This window comes from Daucus carota, chromosome 5 (genome assembly GCF_001625215.2).
Source record: "Daucus carota subsp. sativus chromosome 5, DH1 v3.0, whole genome shotgun sequence".
NCBI lineage: Eukaryota > Viridiplantae > Streptophyta > Magnoliopsida > Apiales > Apiaceae > Daucus > Daucus carota.
Window position 1 is genome coordinate 3,130,260 of NC_030385.2, and position 25,679 is coordinate 3,155,938.

A 25,679-nucleotide genomic window follows, 5' to 3' on the forward strand; every position below is an offset into this window, starting at 1 on the left:
TATTCGTTGTTCATGGTCACTTTAATGGGGAGGTCTTTCATTTTAATTATTCAATATTTCTCGCACAATACTAGCCCCTTCACATAGATATTTCAAAATTAAACATATTCGTAAGATTAACATATTGTCATTCAAAACTCAGCACTTCCAACCTAATCAGGACTTGAATTTATAGATGACAGTACTAGAAAATGACTCGTACCTCTCGTAAATTGTTACGCTTGTTCGTATTAAAAGAAAAAAAATTATTTTCACAATTGATGTCTCTGCTTATGAGATTAATAAAAAATTTGCTTATTAACAAACTGAGAAATATGAGTTTCAAGGACTTGAAGATCTATGACATGTGAGACAAGACTCGATAATATCCTAAAAAAATTCAAAATATCATCCAAATATACATGTATAGTATAAATAATTATTTAAAATATCTTAAATCAAACCTTTAAATATGAATTGAAATTTGTTGTTTAACCATTTTACCAAGAAGAGAACTGAAAAGGTGATCCAAAGGGAGACTAACCATCATGTCTCCATGATTCAGAGATTAGTTACTTATTTTGTTTATACAAACTAATAAAACCTTACAGTTTTATGATAGCAAAGAAAAACTCAAATAGCAACAAAATGTTTCAGAGCAGGCATGTGCTCATAATGAAATAGAATCCTTATGCAGAAAATAAGGCTGCTGCATCACAGAATCAGTTTTTATCTTGAGTACTGTTCAGATCCGGAAGCTGGGGTTGGTGAGCTTGTTGGGATCCAGAAGGAGGAACCCGAGCTTCTTGAATTCCATCAGCAGAGACCGGAGCCTCTTCAGATCCAGCTGGAGGAACAGTCTTGCCCAGATTTGTTGGATGTTTGAAAGTGCATGCTGGCCCCTCCTTGCAAACCCCGTAGTGACCATAGAATGGACAGACCTCCATATCCTGAATCATCACGAATAAGAAAAGGTAAGAGGGAATTGCATTCTACATCATGCTATTGTCAAAAATCAATTACGGATACCTGTTTTAGAAAATTTCAATTTGCATCCATGAGTATGAGAACTCTATACAAATAGCATCTTTTTTATGTCTATTCATCAAATTGGAGTGTTAAAATTGGTCAACAATTACATATAAATATTTTCATATATGTTATAGTTTAATTGATCTAATCGATCTACAGTAAATTTTAATGTTTCAATAAAAATAAGGCAAAAACTCATGTCAAAAGTTATTAGTATATTACCAGTCATCTTAAGGTGGTAGAAAAAAGTTGATCAAGTAGTTTTGGAATACTGAAGGACATTAACTATAATGTTTAAACAAAAAATAGGCAAAAACACATATAAAAATTTATTAGTAACACCGATATTACCCGTCATCTTAACAACCTGGTAGGAAAATAATATCTCAATAAGTAGTTTGGAATATTGAAAGGCATGAACTAGTCAATGTTTCATCGAAGTATGAGGCAAAAACACATACAGATCTTAGAGGCAAGCCTCCGTCATTTAGATTCTCTTCTTGTTTTGGAGGCACTCTTTCTTGGTTTGGGTAGAAGGGCTTTGCAGAAGCTGCTGCAGCTTTCATGGAAAAGGTAGGAGGAATTGACTCGCACCTTTCTTTGTTTTGCCAAACAGGAACCTTCATTAAATTAAGGAAAAGAAATAGCACAGAAAATTATATCATCAAAGTTATATTCTGAATGCTTACACAGTTATATATATTGCCCAACAAATATATACACGGGGGTTGAAGTATGTATATGTTCGATTGATTCTCAACAGGGAAAGCTCAAATTTAATGAGCTAACCAATCGGGAGATGCCGGATAAGCAGTCTAAATACTACACTAATTAAATACCTGATTTCCACTCCATTCAGAGTAAGGAGAAACTGGAGCTGCTTGATACATGTAGGGGTCAACCTGACCAATTTCGTTTACTGTTGGTCCAAATGACCAGCTTGGCATAGTATCTTCCATAGGTACATATCCAGAAAGAGGGAATCCTCCTTCCATGGGAGATGGTTCCGACTGATCAAACCAACCATTAAAACCATAATTGCTTGAACCATTATATATGTAGTGAGGATAATATTCATTCATTCCCTGATGAATTGTGTGAACAAAGTCGTCAGTATTTCACCCTAACATAACTTGGTCTAAAGTACTGCAAGATAAACATCAAAATCCTTTTGTTTCAAATCTGTAGTGTTATAATTTTGTTGAATGGGGATTAATTATGATTTTGTTGTAAGAAACATACATTAGCAATTTTCTTCTGTAATTCCAAACACTTGGCATAATTAACTGCATTATGTTCAATATATACATGTTTGGGTTTCTTTAGAAAACCTTAGAATTTTCAGTCCTGTTTTTATATTTTAATTTTAAAGAAGTATAATAGAGTTGTCGATAAAATGAATAAAGAAATGTATATTATAATGTCCTTGATGCTATAAGTAAAAACTAAAAAGTTGAAGAGATGACAAGATTGTACCTGTTGAATTGCCATGCCAGGAATATTAAATTCGAAAGCCGGAGCCACGACAGTTTCATCCAGAGAGGCTTCAGGTGTTAGATACTACATGCAAAGCAAGGGCAAAAGAATAATAAATTGCTAACAAAAACATTCATGTATATATAAGCTCAACAAGCAATCCAGATACTAAGTGGATCATATAATAATCCAATGTTTTTGTACCATTATTATTGTTCAGTACAAAAACAATATTAATTCATTACTATTGTATAGAAGGGCAACTATTGTAATCCATTAATATTGTTCAGGTGCAACAAAATGACTTCCTAAATTTCAAGACCGAGGCAAGAATATACTATAAACAGGAACTACAATAGAACATGTGCAAAGTTAAAGAGGTGGGGGTAAAACTATAAAAGTTTCAGGCACATGTCGATGGCCCTGATACTTGTATAAAGTTTCATTCACTTCTATTCCGATGCATACATATTTCTTTCTTTTTTTTATATACCATAACTGGAGATCTGGGCAACAAGTCTTCATCACAAGTCTTGTCCACACAAAGTTTATCATGGAAACCTGAAGCAAGGATAATACAATGTTCCCTATTTATATTGATTTTATAATAATCACAGCCTACATTTAGGAATATAAGACATAGTCATCCACATTCAGAAAATCACACTATACAAGGCATCATTCCTGTTAAAAATTGGAGTTTTGAGTCAAGAAAAAAGATGTCAACTTTTCACCTAGCAAGATAAGAGGAACTTGTCCCCAATCACAGTCCTAGGGTTTAGTAAATCTAACAAATATTCTTAGTGTACCAGGAAATGGGATAACTTTATGCAAAAATGATTGATGTTTTACACAATTGTGAAAGAGTTTATATGAATCAATGTTCAAATCACCAACCATATCACTATATATATGACCATATATAACAAACAAATAAAGAAGTCGGTCAGTTTAAAGAAAAACCAAGTTAAATTATTTTATACCTGGGCCACCTGATCGTATGGATGGTTATATCTGCAATTTAATCCAAACTTGCACCGACCATAATACATAAAATAGAAGCAATTATCCACCTCTGGCCTTATGGGGTACTTCTCGTTCCCATGCTCTCCATCTTTCAAAACCATAGGACGTCCTTCGGCATTCAGCTTCTTTCCATGTACCGGATCCTTCATAGCTGAGTTCTGAACCTCTTGGCTCAAAGAATCAGTATTCTTGGAACCTGCAGGCACTTCAAGTCCCTGATAATCACTAAAATTAATTGTTCCAAAACACAAGACTTTGGGTTGGTTCCGAGAATGCTGGTTGCTACTTCCCTCCATTGTCACTCAAATCAAGAACTATAGCCCCTAAGCTCAGAAAACAACCCCTCTTGTTCTCTCTGTGGATTAGCATGCACACACAGACTTGGGAAAAATCATTCTGCAATGAAGGCAATTTAAAGATAGAAAAGAAGAGTGTAGAATGTGGCATTAAATTGCAAGATCCAAAGGTAGATTTTGAAATGAGTTGCTGCAAGATAGTCATATCTACTGAGATATTTATTGCAATTCTAATCTACTCATGTATGTGACTGAGATATTAATTTACTTAGTTGCATCATACATGGAACTGGGCCCTCTTGCCATCTTATTTTGAACATTATGTAGTTTCAAGGGTGGGTGTTTCTTGTGTGGGCCAAAAGACTATAGTGGATACAAAAGAAAACATAAGCCCAATATTAGGTATAGGCACACAAAATATATTTTGACAAGGGAACATATCATAATTCATAATGGAGTAGCATTCTATGAATCTACCATTATTTAAATAAATGAATATCCATAAATATCAGAATACATAAATAAGAAATAAACTATTTGTGTTCATATTAATATATATACACACACACAAACAAAGAAAAATATGTGATATTGTATACAAAAGATATTTCTAATTTATATGATCAGTAGCATAATGCAAGGTTATGGTATGCAATTACTAATGGATGATCCACGTAACCACCAAGTTTTCACAATCCTAAAACTATAAATGGTGACAAAAATCAATCTATTAGTATATGATATCACATAAGATGGAAAAATATGATAATCTAAGACCGTTAATCAATCATAAATAATATCAACTTTTTCTCAAATATTGTATTTCCTTCAAAAATAACAAATATCAATAAATATCAATTAACAAGTCTGGTATATGGTATAGAATTAATCTATCTATAACTAGTCAAAATTTTCTTTAAAAATAACAAGTAATAACAAATATCAATTAACAAGACTAGTATACAATATAGAATCTATCTATAACCAATCAAAATCTGAAACAGCAAGTAAAGGCCATGAAAAAACTATTTGGTATTATAGCTAAGTATGAAGAAAAATATCACAAATCAATTAATATGTATAAGAAATATCAAAAAATAATTCAGTAGCTTTGTCTACATCTTAAATTTAAAACATTATATGGACATAGTTATATAATAAATGAAATAATTATATTAAATATGTATAAACTATTTATATCAATAATCTTATAGAAAAGATACGCTACATTATATAGTGTAAGTGGAGAAAAAATCATTTCCATTTTACCCTTCTATATTTATGCTATACAATAGAGCAGGCCGGTTTTTTTCACCGGAACCGGGTTCCTTCTATTGTATAGCGTATTATAGATATCAAACAAAAATCACGAGCAAATTTGTAATCATGAACCCCAACAAATCCAAAACCATAAATCTGAGACGATTTCAATCAATTCAAAGCTAATTTAATCCGATTTCAGCTCAATCTAGTGAGTATTTTCTCCGAATAACATATATTTGTATGTATATGTGTGTATGTATAGGTTTGTGTTTTGTTGTATGTAAGTCTTGATTTTGCTTAATGAATATATACATAGATGGTAGGAGGGTAGTTTGGTCATTTTATTATTTAGAATATTAAGAAATAATAAAAAGGGAATTGAGAGTGTTGGATATTGAAGATAAAATAAATAAGAATTTAAGATTTGTTTAAAATAAAGTTTGGACAATTTATGGTGGTTATTGTAAAGTTGCGGTCTAGATAATAATTAATATGGTGCCATTAAATTAATAATAATTTTGGGTATAAAGAAATATATAACTTAATTTGAGAAAGGTTTTAGTTAAGGACTCTGATAATTTTTAAGGAAAGGTGATTTGATGATTATGTCATAAAAGGAAATTAATTTCATAATCGGAGACTTATAAATAAAGAAGTTGGATTTAATAAAAATATTCGAGTATTAAGTTGTAAAGGAAATATTAGATTAATCAATAGATAAAAGGAAGTCAGATATTGGACACAATAAGAATAAAAAACTTAAATATATTTAGATAGAGGCCACCCAAATTCCTGTTTTACTATTAATGATAATTAATAATTAATTATTACGAGATTCTTAATTTAAAATAAATTATGAAGTTAAATTTTAATAGTACTTGAAATGTACTTACAATTCTTTTTTCCACTTTTTCAGTATTTGACTTGTACTCTTGCCCGGGTTTTCGCTTACTTGTATCCAGAAACACTTCGGCATCTATTGGCGAGGCAAGGTCGGGGCTTTTCCTTTTCTGCAATTATTGAAGAATAGGAAATCAATTTTGAGTAATGTCAGTAATTATGATTAGACTAATGCAAGTGCACTATCAATTAAGTTATAGCAAATAAAATTAAGAAATATGTTATGTTATATTTAATTTGGAACTTGTAATACTTCCCTTTTACCAGATTCAAATCAATCTAGCTCAATTTGAATTCAGTAGAAGTTAATGGACATGAATTGCATCCAAAAATGATCAATTAATGGGCATGTACTCTTATCCGAAAATCACTTTTGACAGCATGATATACTGTAAGATAAGGATACATACCATATTACTATCACCTCCCGAACTTGTGCTAGTGTTTTTGGACTCATAATGTGTGTCTCGGTTAATAATATACATAGAGGTGAGATGTTGAAATGGAGGTCGAGACTCTGAGGTGAGAGAGGTGAGATTGTTTGCGAGGTCGGGACTGTGAGGTGAGTTCGGGAAATGGAGATCGCGACTGAGGTGAATGGTGAGAGGCGAGAGTGTTTGTCACTTAGATGTGAGGCGGGAGTGCTGAGGTGTTTGTTTGAAATGTGTGTTTATGTCTTAAATTTCACTTGGGGGAGTTTTATACCCGCTTAACATTTCACCAGCTGACATGGATTATAGATTATAATTTATGTATTTAATTTTAGGTTTTTGATTTAATTATAAATGATATATATGTGAGAAATACTTACTTCTACTTAAATTAAATATTAATACAATAAGTCAAATATTATACATTTTTTTTGTTAAGTTTTTATGTAAGAAATATCAGAATATAAATATCTATGTACAATACTTTATTACATACTCCCTCCGTCCTAGCCAATTCTTTACGTTTGGTTTGGGAATGGAGGTTAGGATATATGTATAAAGTAGGGGAAAAGAGAAAGAGAAGTGGTTGAAGTGGTGGGACCCACTAATGTTTAATGTATAAAAGGGAGATAGTGGAGTAAAAGTAGTGTGAAAAAAGAGTAAAAGTAGTGTGAAAAGGAAGGAAAAGTTGGGAAGTGATGGGACCCATTGATTATTTTTGGTAAGTTTTGAAATGTAGAGAATTGGATGGGACATCCCAACAAAGAAACTGTACAGAATCTGGTGGGACGGAGGGAGTATATAATTTTTCTAATTATAAAAAAGGTTGACTTTAATGCAACACTACTGTTGCATGGTATTGCACCTCGCAACACTAGTGTGGCGGCGCAACACAACATATATGTCTAATGCAATATTATTCGAAGGAGTGTTGCATAAGATCACTAGGGCAGAGCTAATGAAACACTAAGAGCGCAAAACTTTAAAAAATGTGTTGCATATGAGAACCTATGATGTAGATCAACACGTTAGATGGACATCCAATAGCTGAAGAATTACGGAAGTCACTATGTAACCTAATAGTTCAAGGAGGTTATTATGATGAGTACGATCTCTGGGGTAAAGAAATAACCATATCAATGGTTTGGAAAACTGAATGCTCCTACTGCAAAATACAACTCCTTTTTAAGATCTTACTATCTGCTATTCTTTTCGGTTGTATTAACAAGCTTATAAATATGAGCACGTATGACAAGATTGATGCCATTGTGTAGTTTTCATATTACTATGAAGATGTCGTTGTTTGTTCGTTTGTACCAAAAAATATGGTATATGGTACAAGAATCTGATTACACGATAAACAACACAATATAATATATATACATATATATATATATATATATATATATATATATATATATATATGCGCGCTGCCCTAACTCTATTTATTATTCAGACTTTTGTAGATCATGATCAAAATTTCTATTCAGAATTTAAACTTTGTGATCATATAACTTTTGGAGATGACATAACAACTCCTTTCCCACCTCCTTAATTTTTTTACTAGTAACAAAAATTATGTATGAAAGCCTTGCTTTATAGCATCCCTAATTAAAATACGTTCAAATAAAAATTGCATAAAAACATCTTCTTTATTTTTTTTATAATAGTTTTTTGTTAACAAATTTATATTACTATATCATAAATTCTCTAATTGGTCATATTCAAAGTGACATAGTTTTTGACGTTTAATAAAATATTATATTATTTTGATTAAGAAATTTTTAAAGGATAAATCGGATTTAAAAAATCGAATCAATCAACAATATTACAGGGCATTAATTGAGTATGAACCGTTTTAATTGGGGATTGCAGTTGTTGTTTGTTTTTGTACAGTAAAAACCATCTTCCGAATATATGATTATTTCATAATCAAAAAAATAATTTCTCATGCGGAAAAATATGGAAAAGTACTGAAGTATGTTGGATTTCTAAAGAGTAAAATAAGCTATGTCAACTGGCCACAAGTGCCAAGTAGAATTTTATTTTAGTTTTAATTGTTTGAAAGGCTACACAATTCTGATATCATATCCTAGATTGTTGCTCTTTTCCTCCCTTTGCAGCGATGGGGTTTTACACATACTTCTTAGTACACAAAATAGAATGGAAGCATGCAAACCGGAAGTAAAGGATGTGGCAGCTTGCATGTTGTAATGCTGCAATTATAGTTCTTTTGTGCTACCGCCCCTAGGATGAATCGATTGTTATAGTTGTATCTTATATTAACATAGCTTTTCATATTGTGTTGATAAATATTTTAAAATACATTAAAAAGTTGAAAATCTCAGAAAGCCTTTTAATTAATTGTCTTGAAAGAATATGACAGGGAACTACTATGTCATTCGTACTATTAGAGTTGTTCTGGCTGCTTATATTTTAGCTTTATGCCCCTCCCACAACCGATGTGAGACAACTCCTAACATATATTTCGTGAAGACGAAAGATGCGACTATCGCTTGTAAGCTGATACAATTTTTGAGACAGGTCATAGGTGTACTTGAAGGACTCAAATTAGCACTATTTTCATTTACAAACTAGTAGAACAAAGCCATATTAAACAGGCAGCCTGTAATTCATAAGTATAATTTCAGATTAATAATTATAAGGAGTAGCTAAGTCCCTGACTTAGTAAAACTCAATGTAAACAAACACATGCTTGTTATTTTTATGACCAGGCTTTTCTTAAAGTACATGTATTAAGATTGGAGATTAGCGGCTCATGTTAGAAGAGGCACTAGTAAGCTGCTAAAAGACTCAGTAAATTGTGACAATTAAGGAAGAAGAAACATAAGAAGCAAAAGAACAAAGCGTTCGAGTCCTCCAGTTTTAACCTTAAGATCTTCGAGTTGACTCTACAGCTAGCATAGAATAATGCGTTAGAGGTCATTCCTATAAGTTGTAATCTAAGAGTTGCTGTAAGTTGCAACCTAAAGAATCACTTTAGCTTGAAGTGATTGACATTCTTCGGACTCAAAATTAAGAGTTTAGGTCAGAATAAACTCTAGCCATGTCCAGCTTGTAAATACATCTGAGTTGTAAGATCAATAGTAAAACCTTACTAATAGAACTTGATGAGAACATTAATGGCAGGAGATAATACTTGGTGATGGTAGTTGATGTTTGTGTTGATGATGAAGGCTAGTTAATTGTAAAATGATTATCAGTCATGTGTTTCTTAAATTATGTTCTTTTTTTATTGTATTTTTCCAGGCTATGCAAGTGGAAAGAAAAAGATAACCGGACCTCTTATGGGTGTTTTCTTGTCGAACATAAAAATTTTATTGTCTAGTATTCCCGATCATCTTCGCATGTCCGAAGGTTAGATGGTAAACTTTCTTGAACGAAAAAAACTCCTCGCAGCGGCTATTATCCGCCGGGCACAATTACTAGTTAGTATATATTTTGCAAATGAAATTATAAAAATATTTCTCAACTAAAGAGATATCAAATGGATCTATCCATTTATGTCTTATCTCTTCTAAGTCCAAAAAAAAAAATCAACATCGTGTATTTGTACATAATAACTTAACATTACAATATACAAATCCAACTTTTATATATATATATATATATATATATATATATATATATATATATATATATATATATATATATATATATATAGCTGGGCTCAATGGAGACCAAAAACTTTGGAGTCTTTAGAGACTAAAAGATCCACCGTTAAAATAATATGGCAATTAATGTACATGATTAAATATTCTTTATCCTGCATTTCTACTAATGTAATATTAATAATTTACACTGTTTTTGTCCTGCATTTCTAGTAATGTATTATTAATATTCTCGTCCTGCATTTCTTGTTTTAGTTTTAATTCAAAACTATCTTTATAATTTACACTATTTTTGTCCTGCATTTCTAGTAATGTAATATTAATAATTTATCCCACATATTTGTGATATATCTAAGTGTTATTTTGTCTTGCAACAAATTCAATTCGTTGCAGGACAATACTATGAGTTCAGTGTCAATCATAGCAATGTCCAACTACATCCTTGTTTTGTATGCAATTATTATTTTTACTTGTTAGGATTTCGTGATTGAACACCAATATTATGGAATTATTATTTTATGTTATGCAGGATCTAGAAGTACTGCTTCTTATTCAACGATTTAGAAGTGCAGGACAGGATAGGGAGAGAAAACTAATGTGCAGGACAAATATCTGCAGCCCTTGGATGTGTAAGAAATGGATGGATATGATTAAATATCTAAAGCCTCCAAAAAATATAGTCTTCATAGAACTTTCTTCTATATATATATATATACACACACACATATCCTTGTTTTATTTTATTTTATTTTTTATTCTTAAGTATGAATTGTTCATGCTCACTAGCACTTTAGTTGCTATACAAGAGTGTTGGTCTTCGGAGTCATCTTAAGCAGATGTATGGCCCATAAAGTCATGATCGGCGGAAAAGGCCCTCTCTGTCACATTAAAACACAAACCGAACTTGAGTTAAACACAAAACGCAATTTCTGTTGATGTTTTTATCTTTTTCAATGGAGAACGCAACTTCAAATTGCGTTTCAACTCCTAAACGCAACTTCAAATTGCGTTTCAACTCCTAAACGCAACTTAAAGTTGCCTCTTGAATATTATTTTTTTTAATTTTTTAAAAATGAGTTTAATTTCAATTATAAAATGAAAACGATAAAATGTGACTTTGTGTTGCGTTTCAGTGAAAAATGTAAAATTCAACTTGAAGTTGTGTTTTGAAGTGACAGTGAGGACTAGGGGTGTATACGGTTCGGGTTGGTCGGTTTACCGGAATTTAACAACCCAACCCAATTAAATCGAGTTTTCAAAATTTCAAACCAACTCGAACCGTGTAAACCTTAAAACCAAACCAATTTGTAATGTTTCGGTTTGGATCGGTTAGTCAGTTTATTAAATATATAATTAAAAAAATTAAACAGATGCTCAACTCTCCAATGCATACCAGATTAAGTAAAATCAGATCAGACCACTCGGTAAAACTAAAACATGTACTGATAGTATATTAAATATTTCATAATAAATTCTCTGAGGTATACAGGTTAAGAAACTTTATCTTTGGAAACAAAGCAGAAGATATACACTTGGTGAACAATAATCATATATTTGCAACACTAATCACTAATTTAGACAGCAGAATATATTTAAAATATATTCGGGGTGCTGGGCTATGCATATATATATATATATATCTGTGTGTGTGTAATATTTAAAGGGATAATTAATTCAAACGTCCTTGAACTATATGTTGTTTATGGTCGAGGTCCCTATCCTATTTTTCTCAATATTACGATCCTTATACTTTCAAACTTTTCTGATTCGTATTCTTCCGTTAAAAATAAACTAACAGACGTTAGTCAATGCTTACGTGGCAGATAAAAAAAATAAAATTTAAAAATTTAAAATCTGAGCTATAATCGTTTAAAACCAATTTTCAATTAAAGTTAAAAATAAAACATCCACACTTTATGATCGCTAAGTTAGGGTTTTGATGGCGGTAGCTGCGTTGAGGTCACACAAGCAGATGGTCTTGTCGTCGGAGTTGGTGAGAGGAAGCGTTGTCGGGGGAGAAGGCGAGATCGGAGATGCCGAGGTCGTGGCCGGAGAAGTCTTGGATTAGGGCTCTGGTGTGTGGGGACCATGTCTTGGCGGTTTTGTCGGCGGATGAGGTGCCGAGAAGGGCGCTGTCGTCAGAGAATTTGACAGCGGAGATGGCGCGCTTGTGGGCGGTGAGAGTGTGTGGGAGAGTGTAGGGCTTTATTGTGGGTTCCCCAAGTATTGCCATGATTTTGTGATGTGGAGGTGGAAATCTCAGCTTAGCGATCTAGGGAGCAATACGAGAGCTTAGCGATTGTAAAATGTAGATAACAACTCACATTTTATTTTATTTTAATTTTTTTTATCTGCCACGTAAGCATTGACTAACGTCTGTTAGTTGATTTTTAACGGAAGGATGCGAATCAGAAAAGTTTGAAAATTTAAGGATTGCAATATTGAGAAAAATAGGATAGGGACCTACACAATAAACAGCCTATAGTTCAAGGATGTTTGAATTAATTATCCCATATTTAAAATATTTTATTTTTTATTCGGGTCGGTTTAGTTCAGCCCAAAAAAACTAAAATCCATAACCAACCCAATTAAATCGGGTTTATGTTTTTTTAAACCAAATACATATCGAGTTAAGAAAATTCGGGTTGGTTCGGTCGAAAAGTGATCGGTTCGGATTGGTTTTATCAAACCGTGTACACCCGTAGTGAGGACTATTTTTCTAAACAGTGACATTTGGGACATTATGCATATTTGCCGAGATTCCATTATTACTGGGCGGTAGCATTTTTTATATGCATAGCTGATGCTAAATGAGCCAACAATGCTTCTCATAGAAGTGTTATTCTCTCATAGTGATAAAAAGAACACTCCCCTGATTCGTTACAACACTAAATTCTTGCAAATTCCCTTGTGCTGAAAATCCTCCTGTCTTAACATTTTCTTTGGTTCATGTAGATAAATCTGCCCAATGAAGGCCTAGAGGAAACAGAATAAACTCTACTCCGAAAAATAGATTACAAAGGGAATCTTAAAATTAGCAGCTATGTCACCTAAACATCTCTCCTCAATTTACTTGTTTGCCTTCTTTGTTGTCTTGGTTGAGTGCCCCGTCTTCCGTTTGTGACGACTGAAATCTGAAACAAACCGGAATGTCTGACCACAGCCATCCTCATTGCAGATATATGGTCGTACACCGGTATGAACTCTGATGTGTTCTGTTCGCGCCCAAGCCCATTTGAACGTCATTTTGCAGCCTTTCCAGGGACATTGTAGAGGGCGGTCATCTACGTGGACTCGCCTATGCTGCACCAGATACTTGTGTGAAAAGAATTTCTTCCCGCATCCTTTAACTGGGCAGATGTTCCGTTTATGCTGCATTAATTCTTGCTTGGAGCTAAAACTCATGCTGCACCCATCAATCTCACATGCATACTCTGCTTCCTCGTCACTCAGGTTCTTGTTGCTATTGCCAGTGTTCTTGTTGCTACTGCTTGTATTTTTGTTGCTACTGTCTGTGACCTTGTTTCTACTGCCTCTGTTCTTGTTGCTATTGCAAACTGAAGCTTTAATTTTTGGTCCTTTCTTTCCTTCTGTATTGCTCCTTTGCTTCTTTGTGACAGACTTTACTTCAACTAGTTTGGCTCTGTTCTCCGCAGGTGTTTGTGAGGTCTCTTCAGTATTACTAGTTTGCTTCTTTGTGACAGATTTTGCTTCAACTAGTTTAACTCTGTTCTCTGTTGGTGTCTTTTCCTTATTGCTCATTTGCTTCTTTGTGACAGATTTTGCTTCAACTAGTTTGCCTCTGTTCTCTGTAGTGGTCCCATCCGTATTGCTCCTCTTCTTCTTTGTGACAGATTTTGCTTCGACTGGTTTCGCTCTGTTCTCTGTAGTTGTCTGTGAGGTCTCTCCCATATTGCTTGTTCGCTTCTTTGTGACAGATTTTGCTTTTACTAGTTTTGCTCTGTTCTCAGGAGGTGGCTGTGAGGTCCTTTTCCTCAATCTTGTGCTAGGTCCCCCTTCCAGAAATTCCATATGCAAGGTGGATTCTTTTGTTTCCTGCTCGCAGTTGTCCATATGATGAGGAGTCTCTTTGATTTCCTTTTTTGTTTTATTTCTAAAATTTCTCTTATATTGTCGAATGACTTTCTCGTCTGGTGCATCATCGAGTACTCTGGCTGGTTCTTCTATTTTAAGGGACTTGGCTCTTGAGGCTGATCTAATTTCAGTATTACTCTTTCTCTTTCTCTCAACCTTGCTACTTACAGAGGCTGTATCCATTTTGTGGATTTTTGATGGTTTTTCAAGGTTGACACTAGGCTTTGGATGCTCAGGTGCTGGTAAAGCCAAAAAACATGTCTCCTTTTCTCGTTCATCATCTCTTCCAGCTAGCAAAGCATGAACTTGATTTGACATCCATACTTTCCCGCACCACTTCCCAGCAACAACAATTTTTTTCTGTCTGCCTGACCCTTTACCATATAGCTTTTCTGCTGGATCATTATCTGAAGAACTGCACCCGAATGCACCATATATAACTGAATTGTACGGCATCTGCTGATTGTAAAGAGGGGAGCGGCTCAGGTTGGCACTGTAAAAGAGATTCATATCCAATTTCACAGCCCAGTCTCCATTCCCATGAATAGACTCTTCACTATGTAGAGCTGACTTTACCTTTTCCTTTTCATCTTCAGTGGCCTGTCTGAAGGTGATGTCATTCCCAATATGATTTGATCCCAGTTCATCTGCCATCAGTTTTGCTTCAGCCTGGTACTTGGGATAGTCTGCACAATTTTATCCAATGCATTGCTAAATAATTTTAAAGAAAAAAAAAATAGTAGCACCACCACTGTAATCTATTTCGCAAAACAAGTTACCTTACTTCAATATTCCGCACACAATAAACTAGTTCTTAATAATTTAAGAAACACATGACTGATAATCATCTTACAATTAACTAGCCTTCATCATCAACACAAACATCAACTACCATCACCAAGTATTATCTCCTGCCATTAATGTTCTCATCAAGTTCTATTAGTAAGGTTTTACTATTGATCTTACAACTCAGATGTATTTACAAGCTGGACATGGCTAGAGTTTATTCTGACCTAAACTCTTAATTTTGAGTCCGAAGAATGTCAATCACTTCAAGCTAAAGTGATTCTTTAGGTTGCAACTTACAGCAACTCTTAGATTACAACTTATAGGAATGACCCTTTCTAACGCATTATTCTATGCTAGCTGTATAGTCAACTCGAAGATCTTAAGGTTAAAACTGGAGGAGATCCCAGCCTATGATATAAGATAAAAGATGCAATTTGCCTACGGTGCTGCCAAGAGCAAATAACAAGCCACTAAAAGGATGGACTAAAATTCTACTTCTGCAAGTGCTTATGCCCTGTATTATACAGTAATGTTTCTCTGGTTTGCTTATCTTAAAAACATTTTTTTATACAAACGCTAGGAGACTAAGGAAAAGGCAGGTTTTATTCTACAGTATTGTAATAGGGTGGAGGGAGAATGGGAGAACCATAGGACAGGTCATATATGTATACAGCATGATAGTTGTTGCTGACAGGCTTCTTAGGCACGCACCTGGATGACAAAGGAGCAACAAATGCACTCCACCAACTGAACGCAGTTTCTGCTCGATCTCCGCAGCATGCTGAAGGCAGAAGACATGGTATCTAGAAGAGTCTTCATCAGCTCTTGAAGCAAATGACATAGTTCTTTTGTCAATTGGCCTTGGGTCACTGCCACACGATCGTTCAGTAGTATGTGCCAAATGGGAGGATCCCCCTTTGAAACTGTCTGCCATCAATGAAGGATTATTAGTTTGGAATCCAAAAGAACAATTAGAAGTTTGATAGCATCTATCTTCAAGATCAGATCTTGCATGCCCATGCTCCTCGTAAGAATCAATGACTTGACGGGGATCTTCATCCTCACAAGAATGCAATGGGAAAGAAATAAAACGACCACTTGGTCCACTGTAATGAGCATGACATGGAGATCCACTATCATCACTATCAAGACTATTTACAGCAGAAAAGTTACTGAATTCGGTTTTGTTGGCATTCACAGGAGCTTCACACTGATCATCAGAATCAGAATCAGAAGAGTCGCCATAAGTTAAAGCTAAAAGACCCAAGGAAGAATTGCCTATGTGCGTTTCAGCATAAGCATTCATTCCTCCAGTTCCATTGGTTGTCTCTATATAACCTTCTTCAACAGATTCTCTTGGTACATCTACCAAACCATTACGGCTTTTCTTTGTCATCCATCCTGTTTACAGAAATCGAAGACAACTCAAATCCATTAATCACAAGTAGATATCTACAGAATGCTTAAAATATATTTAAATTAAGAGCTATTGTGTCTCCATATTGCTAGGTCAAAAAAGTTCAGTTTTCTTCTTTTTTGAAATTATCTTGTAATCTAAATGGTCCATAACATGCCACATAAAGTTAGCAATAAAAATGAACATGAGGTAGATTGCATCAAGGTGTTGTGAAATAATAACTCAGAGGAAGTGACCATGGTATTGGTTACAGTAAGAGAAAAACACAAGAGTAAGATCTCAACACACACACACACACACACATATATATAAATATATTGGAATAGATGGTAAGAAGTTCTTACCTAAACCAGTACTCAGCTCAGCAGTTTCTGCATTCCCATCTAAAAGCGTTAAGCACTTACTATCTACTTTAGAGCCATTGCCCCACTCTGTAAAATTGGTACAATTACTTGACTTGAGGTAGCGAGCAGCCACGTCTCTAGGTTTTACAATCGCAATACAAGCAAAGCATAGAATACCACAAGTGACACAAGAGAAAAGTCCTTTGTTAGGCAGTCGGTCACATTGAGCACGTCTTTCTCCTTCAGTGTCTGTGCTCTCATTTTCATATAATGATTCGCATGATTCACCGTTGCTTCCACTAAAAAAGGGGAGCCTGTTTTCACCACTCGATTTAGGGAACTTACCTTTCATTGAATAAGGCCCCTTGGACCGCTTCTTTCTGTCTAGCTTTATGTCGTTAAGAACCCTCATCTTACGATCTGTACTACATAACCCTAGGGACAGATCTGAATTGGCTTTGATTAGATATCCAGCACGTGATTGTGTTTGAATGAAATCTCGGGGAAGAAGTACAATAGGAGATCCTTTGCCAAGGGTATTAAGTAGTTCAATGTTCTCCATGACATCATGCACAAATAGCTCCTTCACCAGGGTTTCCCCTTCACCTTTCTTCTTGTCCTTTAATCTAGAACTTCGTGGCTCAGGAACTGTGGTCATGGGTACTCTGGGAAAGAAATATCAAGGTACAACTTAGCAATGCTGGTAGGACATAGAAAATAAATCTGCAGACTCGAATCTACCCCCTACACAGCATGTTGGATGGCTAAACGTTGCATTTAGTCATCTTATAAAAAAGGTCAAAGACTAAAAAATCTTCTTTACATTGGATAAAATTTATATTATTAACAAACTCTTTGCAAGAAAAATGGCTTTCCTACCTTTTATCTCAATTTGTGAATTGTTACTTAATGTAGATTATATTCCACAATATAATCTTCAATACTTAACTTGGTACTGGAAAATTTTGACAAAAAGAAATACAGTACAAAGCAATATACAATTACCACCTTGTAGACAATGACAGGGCGAGATCATATAGCAACTGGTGGTGGGAAACCATGGGAGGGGAATTTACTGAAGCACGACGAATTGCGGCATCTCTTGCAAGTCTAACCCATTCAGGAGTAGCAATATTAGAAGCCTCCCCACAATTGAACCCTGTAGATCATTTGTCAATAGATATTTATAACACACCAAGGCCAATGCAAGTGCAAAGGAGTCCTACCGTGACTAAATCCCGAGTGATAAGCTCTTGGGAAAGTAACAACAAATTCTCCAGCATTCTGTACCAATCTGATTTTAAAGAGGTTCAAAGGCAAAAACAAAGATGTGCACAAGTCAGAAGAATACACAATACAAATATGAAGAACAGTCTTGAACAGCCATACTCTGTATATACTATATAACGAGATGCATTAAAAAACCTAAATGATATGTAAAGAAACTATCTTGCAGTTCACTTGAATCGTTTTTACTTTAATCTTCTACATTTACATCAAAAGAAGATATTACCAGCTCTGTTCTGAGAAAAGATTCAGTCTGCAGAAGCTAGAAAAGAATTTTAAAAAACAGTACTTTACAGCAAATGGATATATCACCTGCAACATGGAACTCCGGCTTTCACCAGTACTTCTGGAGACATGACAGTGGTCTTCTCACCAAGGGTTGCAAAAGTTACTGAAATGATATATTATATTTCATCATCAAATATGTGTTGCATCAAGAACAAAAAATAGCGGTAATGTACCACATTTAAGTTTACAACAAGATTCAGCCTGCAAAGGATCCATGCCTAATCAATCATCCTAAAGAAAATTAGCTGTAAAGCCCAGGCGAACATTTTAAATCAATTTCGAACTTCAAACAAAGAGTCCTCCGAATTTTGAGATAATTGAAATGTGTCAGTACTACATGCCCAAAGTCCATGATGGACCATTAAAGCTTATCCAAATGCTTATTATTGAACCCCTGCAGCCTTGATTATTAATGTTTATTCATATATTTAACTAAAATTATAGCCGTCTTTCAATTTCAACAGGTGTTAAATGCAGTGAATCTAAATGACAGCAGTAGTAGCTACAGAAAATCAAACATAAGAACATCTTATCATACACAAAGGATGGACAATAAACTATAGCAATTCACTCAAAACATTGGATAAAAAAACCATAGCCCAAAACAGGGTAAATTAAAAAAGCAAATTTACTTTGCATCAGAGTGTATCAACTTACCGATGGGATTGATCTCTCCTCCATACCCATGGACCTTTATGACATCCTCAAAAGCAACTGCAGCTTCCCTTGGCACCCCGTACCACGTCTTCCCAGCTCCCATATGCATATAATTCAAACTATGCAAATCATGATCTTCCACATGCCAAGCGAACCAACTAAACATCATAGCCAAATACACCATAGGTGATGTGACACCCGGTATCTCCTCCTTCATAAACTTCAACAATGAACCATCCGACCTCGACACTCCCCTCATATTCCACGGAGTTTCCCCCACAGTCAAACCCTCCCCTGCGACTCTCTTCTTCCCACTCAACGGCACAAATGCCGATCCAGGCATATCATTTGCATACTCAACCGAAAAGGGTTTATCCAGAGTAGCCTTCCAATACAATGTCTCAACTTCCAAAGGCGATAACGCCTTTTTCGCAACCCTCTTCAAATAACCCTTCTCAAACAACTTGGCCTTGGCCTCGAATTCTGGAACAGTATAAGTCTCACCACTCTGCCACACAGGCTTCTTAACAGGCCTCTGTTTCCTAGGGCAAAACCCCACTTGTTGCTGCCTAGTAGTAAATGTAGGGCTAAAATTACCAGACCTAGCTAAAAGTGACTTGTTAAGATTAGAAATCGTATCCTTTTTACTGGGCTGTGAAACAGGGGGGATAATTTTACAAATACCATATTTCGAAGCCTCCTTCTCAATTTTATGAATAAAAGCAATTGGATCTTGAAACTCAGCTAGGGTTGGATGATATTCAGGAGCTAAAGGTAGGGTTTTTAGCCAAGAAAATACCTCAATTGAGTTCTTGTTAATCCCACTCTTCCCCTCTGCTTTCTTCACTCTTGCTGATGATGCCATTGAGCACTTACCACATATACATACAACAATCCTATATGTATATGTGAGATCTGTTTCAGGGCCAATTAGAGTGACATTGAGAGAGGGAGAGAGAGAGAGAGAGAGATTAGGGATTTTGGGAGATGGGGATTTTGTATATATAAAATATACTGGGAGAGAGAGAGAGAGAGAGAGAGAGAGAGAGAGAGAGAGAGAGAGATTATAAAATATTGAGAGAGAGAGATGGGAGAGAGATTATATTTGTTTATAAACAAGGTGGAATAAAAATTAGAGGTGGCCCTGTTTTATTAGGAGATTTTATACAGGGGATTGACTGAGGAGAGGTGTTTTGGGGCAGAGGAGTTGAGGGGGTTTCTGTGTGTTGTTATTTCAGTGGGCTTGGACAAAATGTTCTGAGCATGAATATCGTATCGCTGGTTTTTTACTTTTTTATTCCGCTTTTGCCCTTGTGCTTTTTGGGGTTCTTTCTCTATGTTTGAGGATGAGGATAGTAATGATTATTACCTGTGCAGGTGACAGTTGGGGAAGTTTGTGTGTTTTTGCTATTTTGGCACTGTGGTTTTGATAGTTCTCATTGCTTGTACAGTATATTGAGAATTGTAAATACTTATTCGGCATTCAACTCATCTCGCCTCGGATACGATCTTTAACGTTTTTATAAGATATCTGTGATTCTTATCTATTTGTATGTTTCATTCGATCGAAAATCAAGAATTATTTTTGAATTGAGAATCGTAACTAATTAATCAGCATTCAACTCATCTCGACTGTTCCCGATACGATCTTTGGTATATTCGGATCGAAAATTAAGAATTAATTTTGAATTCGAGGAACATGAAATTTTCATTTGAATTTTAATCAATCTTATGCAATAAACAATTATCAAAAGAGAATAGTTAGAACGTTTCAATCTCAAATTACTGTTTATCAGTATGATATCATTGAATATATTGATATCTAGAGGTTAAATTTTGAAGCAAATCATAATAATTATGCACTCGAATCGGAACATCAGACATCAAAATTATTTTAAAAAGACGTGACAGCTGTTCTAATATATTTTCAAATTTTTCATTATAAAATCATTCATACTTTTTTCCACCCGATAAGTAGATATAATCATCTTGTCATATTAGCTTTAAACACTCAATATTTGACAAATAAAATATATTCGAATATTAATCTTATCATTTTGGATCGATTTAAACACTCACTTTTTCTTTATCATTCGGAAGAGCTCTTTTTTTGGACATTTGATGCGTGGAAAGAAAAATATCATACATCACTGGTAATCAGTATCGTAAAATGTGCAAATCGGTTTCAGGGGTGGAAGGACTTTCTAGCACTTAAGCGGGTTAAAAGGCGGATTAATAATATATAATAAAATATTTAGTTATAATATTATATTTAAAAATAAAATTATATCATGGTAAGATTTTAAATTTTTAATAAAAATATATATTTAATTTTTTAGTATAATTATGATTATATTAAAAAAAAAATAATAATTTTAAAATTATAAAATTAGCAATTCAACATCATTTTGACCGCTTAATTCGTTTAATGACCTTTTAATTCACTTAATAATCTGCTTAATTTAAAATACTTCATACAAAATCGAAACGTTTTAGTCCTCATTCCCCTGAGACGGCTGCTTAAGCAGCCGCTTTATGCGTTTTTTAGAACATAAGTTGTAACCCCCTTTTCCCACTCATATCAATATTCAAGAAAAAAATTGTAGGCTTCCGTGTGGCCCTCTTTGAAAGTAAGAGGTGTAGGGCAAAATTAAAAATTTGAGGTGTTTTAGAGGTTTGACCACTAAAATAAGTTAATATTAGTGTTTGGTAGTTAGCGGATTGAAATAGAGGTTTGGATCCAAAACGCTAATTTTGAAAAAGTTATTTTGAGGAGTTTTTTGTATTACTGATTTTGATTTGTGTTAGAAAAAATTAATCAATCAGCTATTTATTAAACAGTTTTACGAAAAATAACTAATTCAATCTACTAGTCAAAACATCTAATTCAATTCGTTAACGACTAACCGCTATCTAACTGGCTTTCTGGTCCAACATGAGAAATCGAAGCACAAGTTGATTTAAATTATCAAAATGGTCCTCCACAAGCCCATAAGGCCATAACTCACCTACATACATCTTCCTAATGGGCCTCTTTCCAAATAAATCCAAGCTCTTACAACCCGACCCGAAACCATCACCAACTAATCACATCTCTGTTGTGGCTGTCTTTGTATACTGATAAGTTTCTCTATCTAGCTTCATCATACAAACACCATTAAATTTCCAGACACACAAAATAAATAAAAACACACACACACACACACTTGCTTAAAAATGGTAGCTCAAAATTAATCTCGCACCTCAAAAAAAAAAAAAAAAACCTTTACTTCAATGGCATCAATAATCATTTCTCCCACTTCATCATCACTAACTGTGATTTCCCGCGAAAAAGGTAGTGATTCAAAATGCAAATTCAACACACACCCAAGAATTCTAGCAGCTTGTTTTGTAAAGGGTAGTCGAAAAATAAGCCAAAAGGGTAGTGAAAGATGCAGCATTTACAAGACTAGTGTGAGAAATGGAGTAATGTGCTCAGCTGCAGCTGCTTCTGTGCTTCCCTCAGCTCTTTTATTTGATTGTGATGGTGTTCTTGTCGATACCGAGAAGGACGGTCATCGCATTTCTTTTAATGATACTTTTGCAGAGGTGATCAGTCTTTAGCCACATGTGTGTATGTTTGTTTGTTTATTTTGTTTTGAGGGTCTGGAATTTGATTTTGGTTAAGGTTTTTGTATGATTGGAATGTTTTTTGTAGAGATTCGACATTGATTTGTTATGCTTATGGCTGTCTTTTGGTATTTACTTGGAATTGTGTTTGATGTTTGTGGCTGTTATTCTTTTGATTTTAAAAATTGAAGTGAATAAGGACTTGAGAAGGGCTAATGGTAGATTTTGATTTAATTTGATTATACAGAAGGAATTGGGTGTTACATGGGATGTTGATTTGTACGGAGAGTTGCTCAAAATTGGCGGTGGTAAAGAAAGGTACACATTTTGTTTTCATTATCATTTACATGATATTTCGTGATTTGTTTGATGTTGTTAAGTTCTTGTTAGTTGTTACACATTGGAGCTTTGGTTCCATAAATATATAACAAGTTTATGTTATATTGGATCTTTAGTTTACTGAGAGATTTTTGAATTAGGTATTTTGGTGATTGTTTGACAATTTAGGATGACCGCTTATTTTAATAAGACAAAGTGGCCAGAAAAGGCTCCAAAGAGTGAAGAAGAACGGAAGGATTTTATTGCTTCACTTCACAAGCGAAAGACGGAGCTGTTTATGGTCCTCATTGAGAAGAAGTTGCTGCCTCTACGGCCTGGTGTTGCAAAGTAAGTACTTTATTATCTAATATTTGAATGTTAAATTAGCTGCAATTGAACAAAATGATGGATGCATCTAATAACATTTAATACTCAGTTTGTTATATTAAAGAAAAACACTGGCATGATTATGAGGTTTATATGGCCGTTATGCAAATTGTGCAGATTAATCGATCAGGCATTTGCAAAAGGAGTAAAAGTTGCTGTGTGCAGTACTTCTAATGAGAAGGCGGTATGCTTCATCAGGTTCTTAACTTTTGATGTGTAATAGGTTTTGTAGTTCTTATAAAGGAAGTATATGTGTCATTGCCAGTACCCTGGTAAAATTTTTGAGCTGAAAATTATAGTTGCTTTGAATTTATAACAAGGATCAATCCTCGAGGCTGTACACAATTAGCAGTTAATTGTTGTTATTGGTACCTGGCTGATATTATTAATGATTCCGCTGGCCACAATGAAATTTTTAAAAAATTCTTTGTATTCCATCTTCATTACCTATAACGATATTATGAATATACTATGCATCTTGTCATCTGCTTGGGTGGCCGGAGTTCATTTATATCAGAAGAATATAAGCTATCCGCATTCAGGTGCAGCATGACTTATATAATCATCTGATTTTTACAGGTGTCTGCTATAGTTTCATTTCTCCTGGGGCCTGAGAGAGCCGAAAAAATCCAGATCTTCGCTGGGGATGTGGTTCCTCGTAAAAAGCCTGATCCAGTATACTCCTCACCTCCGTAAATTGTTTATAGAATGAATAAAATAGGCATATAATGTTGCAATCATATCTCATTATTTGCAATAGCAAAATGTTGTTCTCATCCTCGATATAAATGTTTTTGAACTTGAAAATTAACACAATCCCCTATTTCTTGTTACGCTAAAGTTGTCCTTTTCAAAATATACTAGACTTGTCCTCGATTATCTTGTAATCTATACATGTTATCTCCAACTCATCCAAAACTGTTAATATAAACATAATGTCTAATGATATGAACTGATATATTTCCTGGCAGGCTATTTATAACTTAGCAGCCAGCACCCTTGAGGTTGATCCATCAAGGTACTTATTAATGCACAAAATATTATACATTAAACTCATCATGATTTGTAGATTTATCCACATATGCAGTTTGGATAGTGCTGTGGGTTGAATGGCCAACTCGATGTTAAACTCTGAAACAAAAAGTGGTTTTGATAAAATTTGATGAGCCTCATGGTGCTTGTGTAATAACAAAATATTATTATGTTTGTTCTGATACATACAGTTCTTGAGTGAAGACATGTCAAATATATATCTACTGATATTTTTTTTACGATTTTCAGCTGTGTTGTTGTTGAAGATAGTGCCATAGGTCTTGCAGCTGCCAAAGCCGCTGGAATGAAGTGTATTGTAACAAAGAGTGGGTGAGTAACATTTTTCATTTAAATCTTTCAGAAATACTGTCACAAAGAGTGGGTAAGTGAAGCTGACCACTAGGTGAACCAAAGCTTAACTTACTAGGTTTTCTATAATTTCTGGAAATACATATTCTCATAAAAAGTGCCTTAAATCATGTCACAGTCTTGCATCTTTTCATGACAAACATTGCAGCCTAGTGATTGATTGTACTAATCCAGCGATATTATAATCGTAGAAAGAAGTCATGTCTGCATGCCTGTGAAGTGTACATAATTTTCATTATTTAGCATGAATACTGGTTCACTTCATTTTCAAAGCAATGCAAAAGTATGCATTTATAACTTTTTTTTAAAGTTATCACTGGCATATCCTACTTCTTGGACAATGCATATTGAACCACTTTGCAACTCAATTTTTCGGTGCATAAAAATGTTTCATGAAACTTTTCGCCAGTATATCTCAGCTTTGCTTTTAAAAATGATGCATCATCGGTTGAACTGCTCTGCAACAAAATTATTGTTACTTGCAGCCATATTGGCACTGGTATATGAATTTGTGAGTAGTGATCGTACTTCCTAGCGTTCTGCTTCTTGGGATACATCTGTAATCCTTGTGTTTGGCCTTGGAAACTGCTACCTGAGCTTTGTAATGAATGTATTCTTGTTTGGTTGCAGTTACACAGCAGATGAGGACTTCCTAAATGCAGATGCAGTTTTCGATTGCATTGGGGATCCCCCAGAAGAAAGGTTTGACCTGGCATTCTGTGAAAGTCTTCTTCAGAAGCAGTTCGTCAATTAGCTTGTATAGCATTGTATCATTCACCCAAGTTGTTCCACTTGTATCATATACAATACTCAGTGTTTACAATTTAGCCATCTGACTGTAACGTACAGCTTGTATTCAAGAAGGCGACAGATGTTTTACAATTTTATACCATCTTCTACGAGTTGCTTCAGAGGCCTTGTCTGAATTCTTGTAAATCTGACAATATCATGTTTTATGCATGGTTCTAAAATATTTGGCAGCACTTTAGTACAACAATGTTGAAAGTACACTGCACATATGAGATTATTTGAATACCTCATGCACCCTGTGA

The 25,679-nt window shown here is 34.5% G+C and overlaps 3 protein-coding genes across 3 annotated transcripts; 1 reads left to right on the forward strand and 2 right to left on the reverse strand.

Moving 5' to 3' along the window:
* Positions 1-701: 701 nt before the first annotated feature.
* LOC108221174 (zinc finger CCCH domain-containing protein 34-like) lies at positions 702-3,809 on the reverse strand. Its single transcript, XM_064093217.1, has 5 exons — positions 3,471-3,809; positions 2,488-2,571; positions 1,851-2,096; positions 1,473-1,631; positions 702-929 (listed from the first exon to the last, which is right to left on the reverse strand). The coding sequence occupies exons 1-5, from the start codon at positions 3,807-3,809 to the stop codon at positions 702-704; spliced, it is 1,056 nt and encodes a 351-aa protein (XP_063949287.1).
* Positions 3,810-12,842: 9,033 nt separating this feature from the next.
* On the reverse strand, positions 12,843-20,137 carry LOC108222981 (lysine-specific demethylase REF6). The gene is made up of 7 exons (XM_017396986.2): positions 18,913-20,137; positions 18,280-18,358; positions 17,907-17,974; positions 17,689-17,839; positions 16,681-17,345; positions 15,631-16,320; positions 12,843-14,816 (listed from the first exon to the last, which is right to left on the reverse strand). Exons 1-7 carry the CDS (start codon positions 19,775-19,777, stop codon positions 13,105-13,107), a joined length of 4,230 nt encoding a protein of 1,409 aa, XP_017252475.1. The 5' UTR covers positions 19,778-20,137; the 3' UTR covers positions 12,843-13,104.
* A 1,850-nt stretch (positions 20,138-21,987) lies between these two features.
* Positions 21,988-25,538, forward strand: LOC108220419 (CBBY-like protein). Its single transcript, XM_017394179.2, has 8 exons — positions 21,988-22,500; positions 22,769-22,839; positions 23,029-23,187; positions 23,344-23,410; positions 23,806-23,901; positions 24,198-24,244; positions 24,508-24,588; positions 25,258-25,538. The coding sequence occupies exons 1-8, from the start codon at positions 22,186-22,188 to the stop codon at positions 25,379-25,381; spliced, it is 960 nt and encodes a 319-aa protein (XP_017249668.1). The 5' UTR covers positions 21,988-22,185; the 3' UTR covers positions 25,382-25,538.
* Positions 25,539-25,679: the final 141 nt, after the last annotated feature.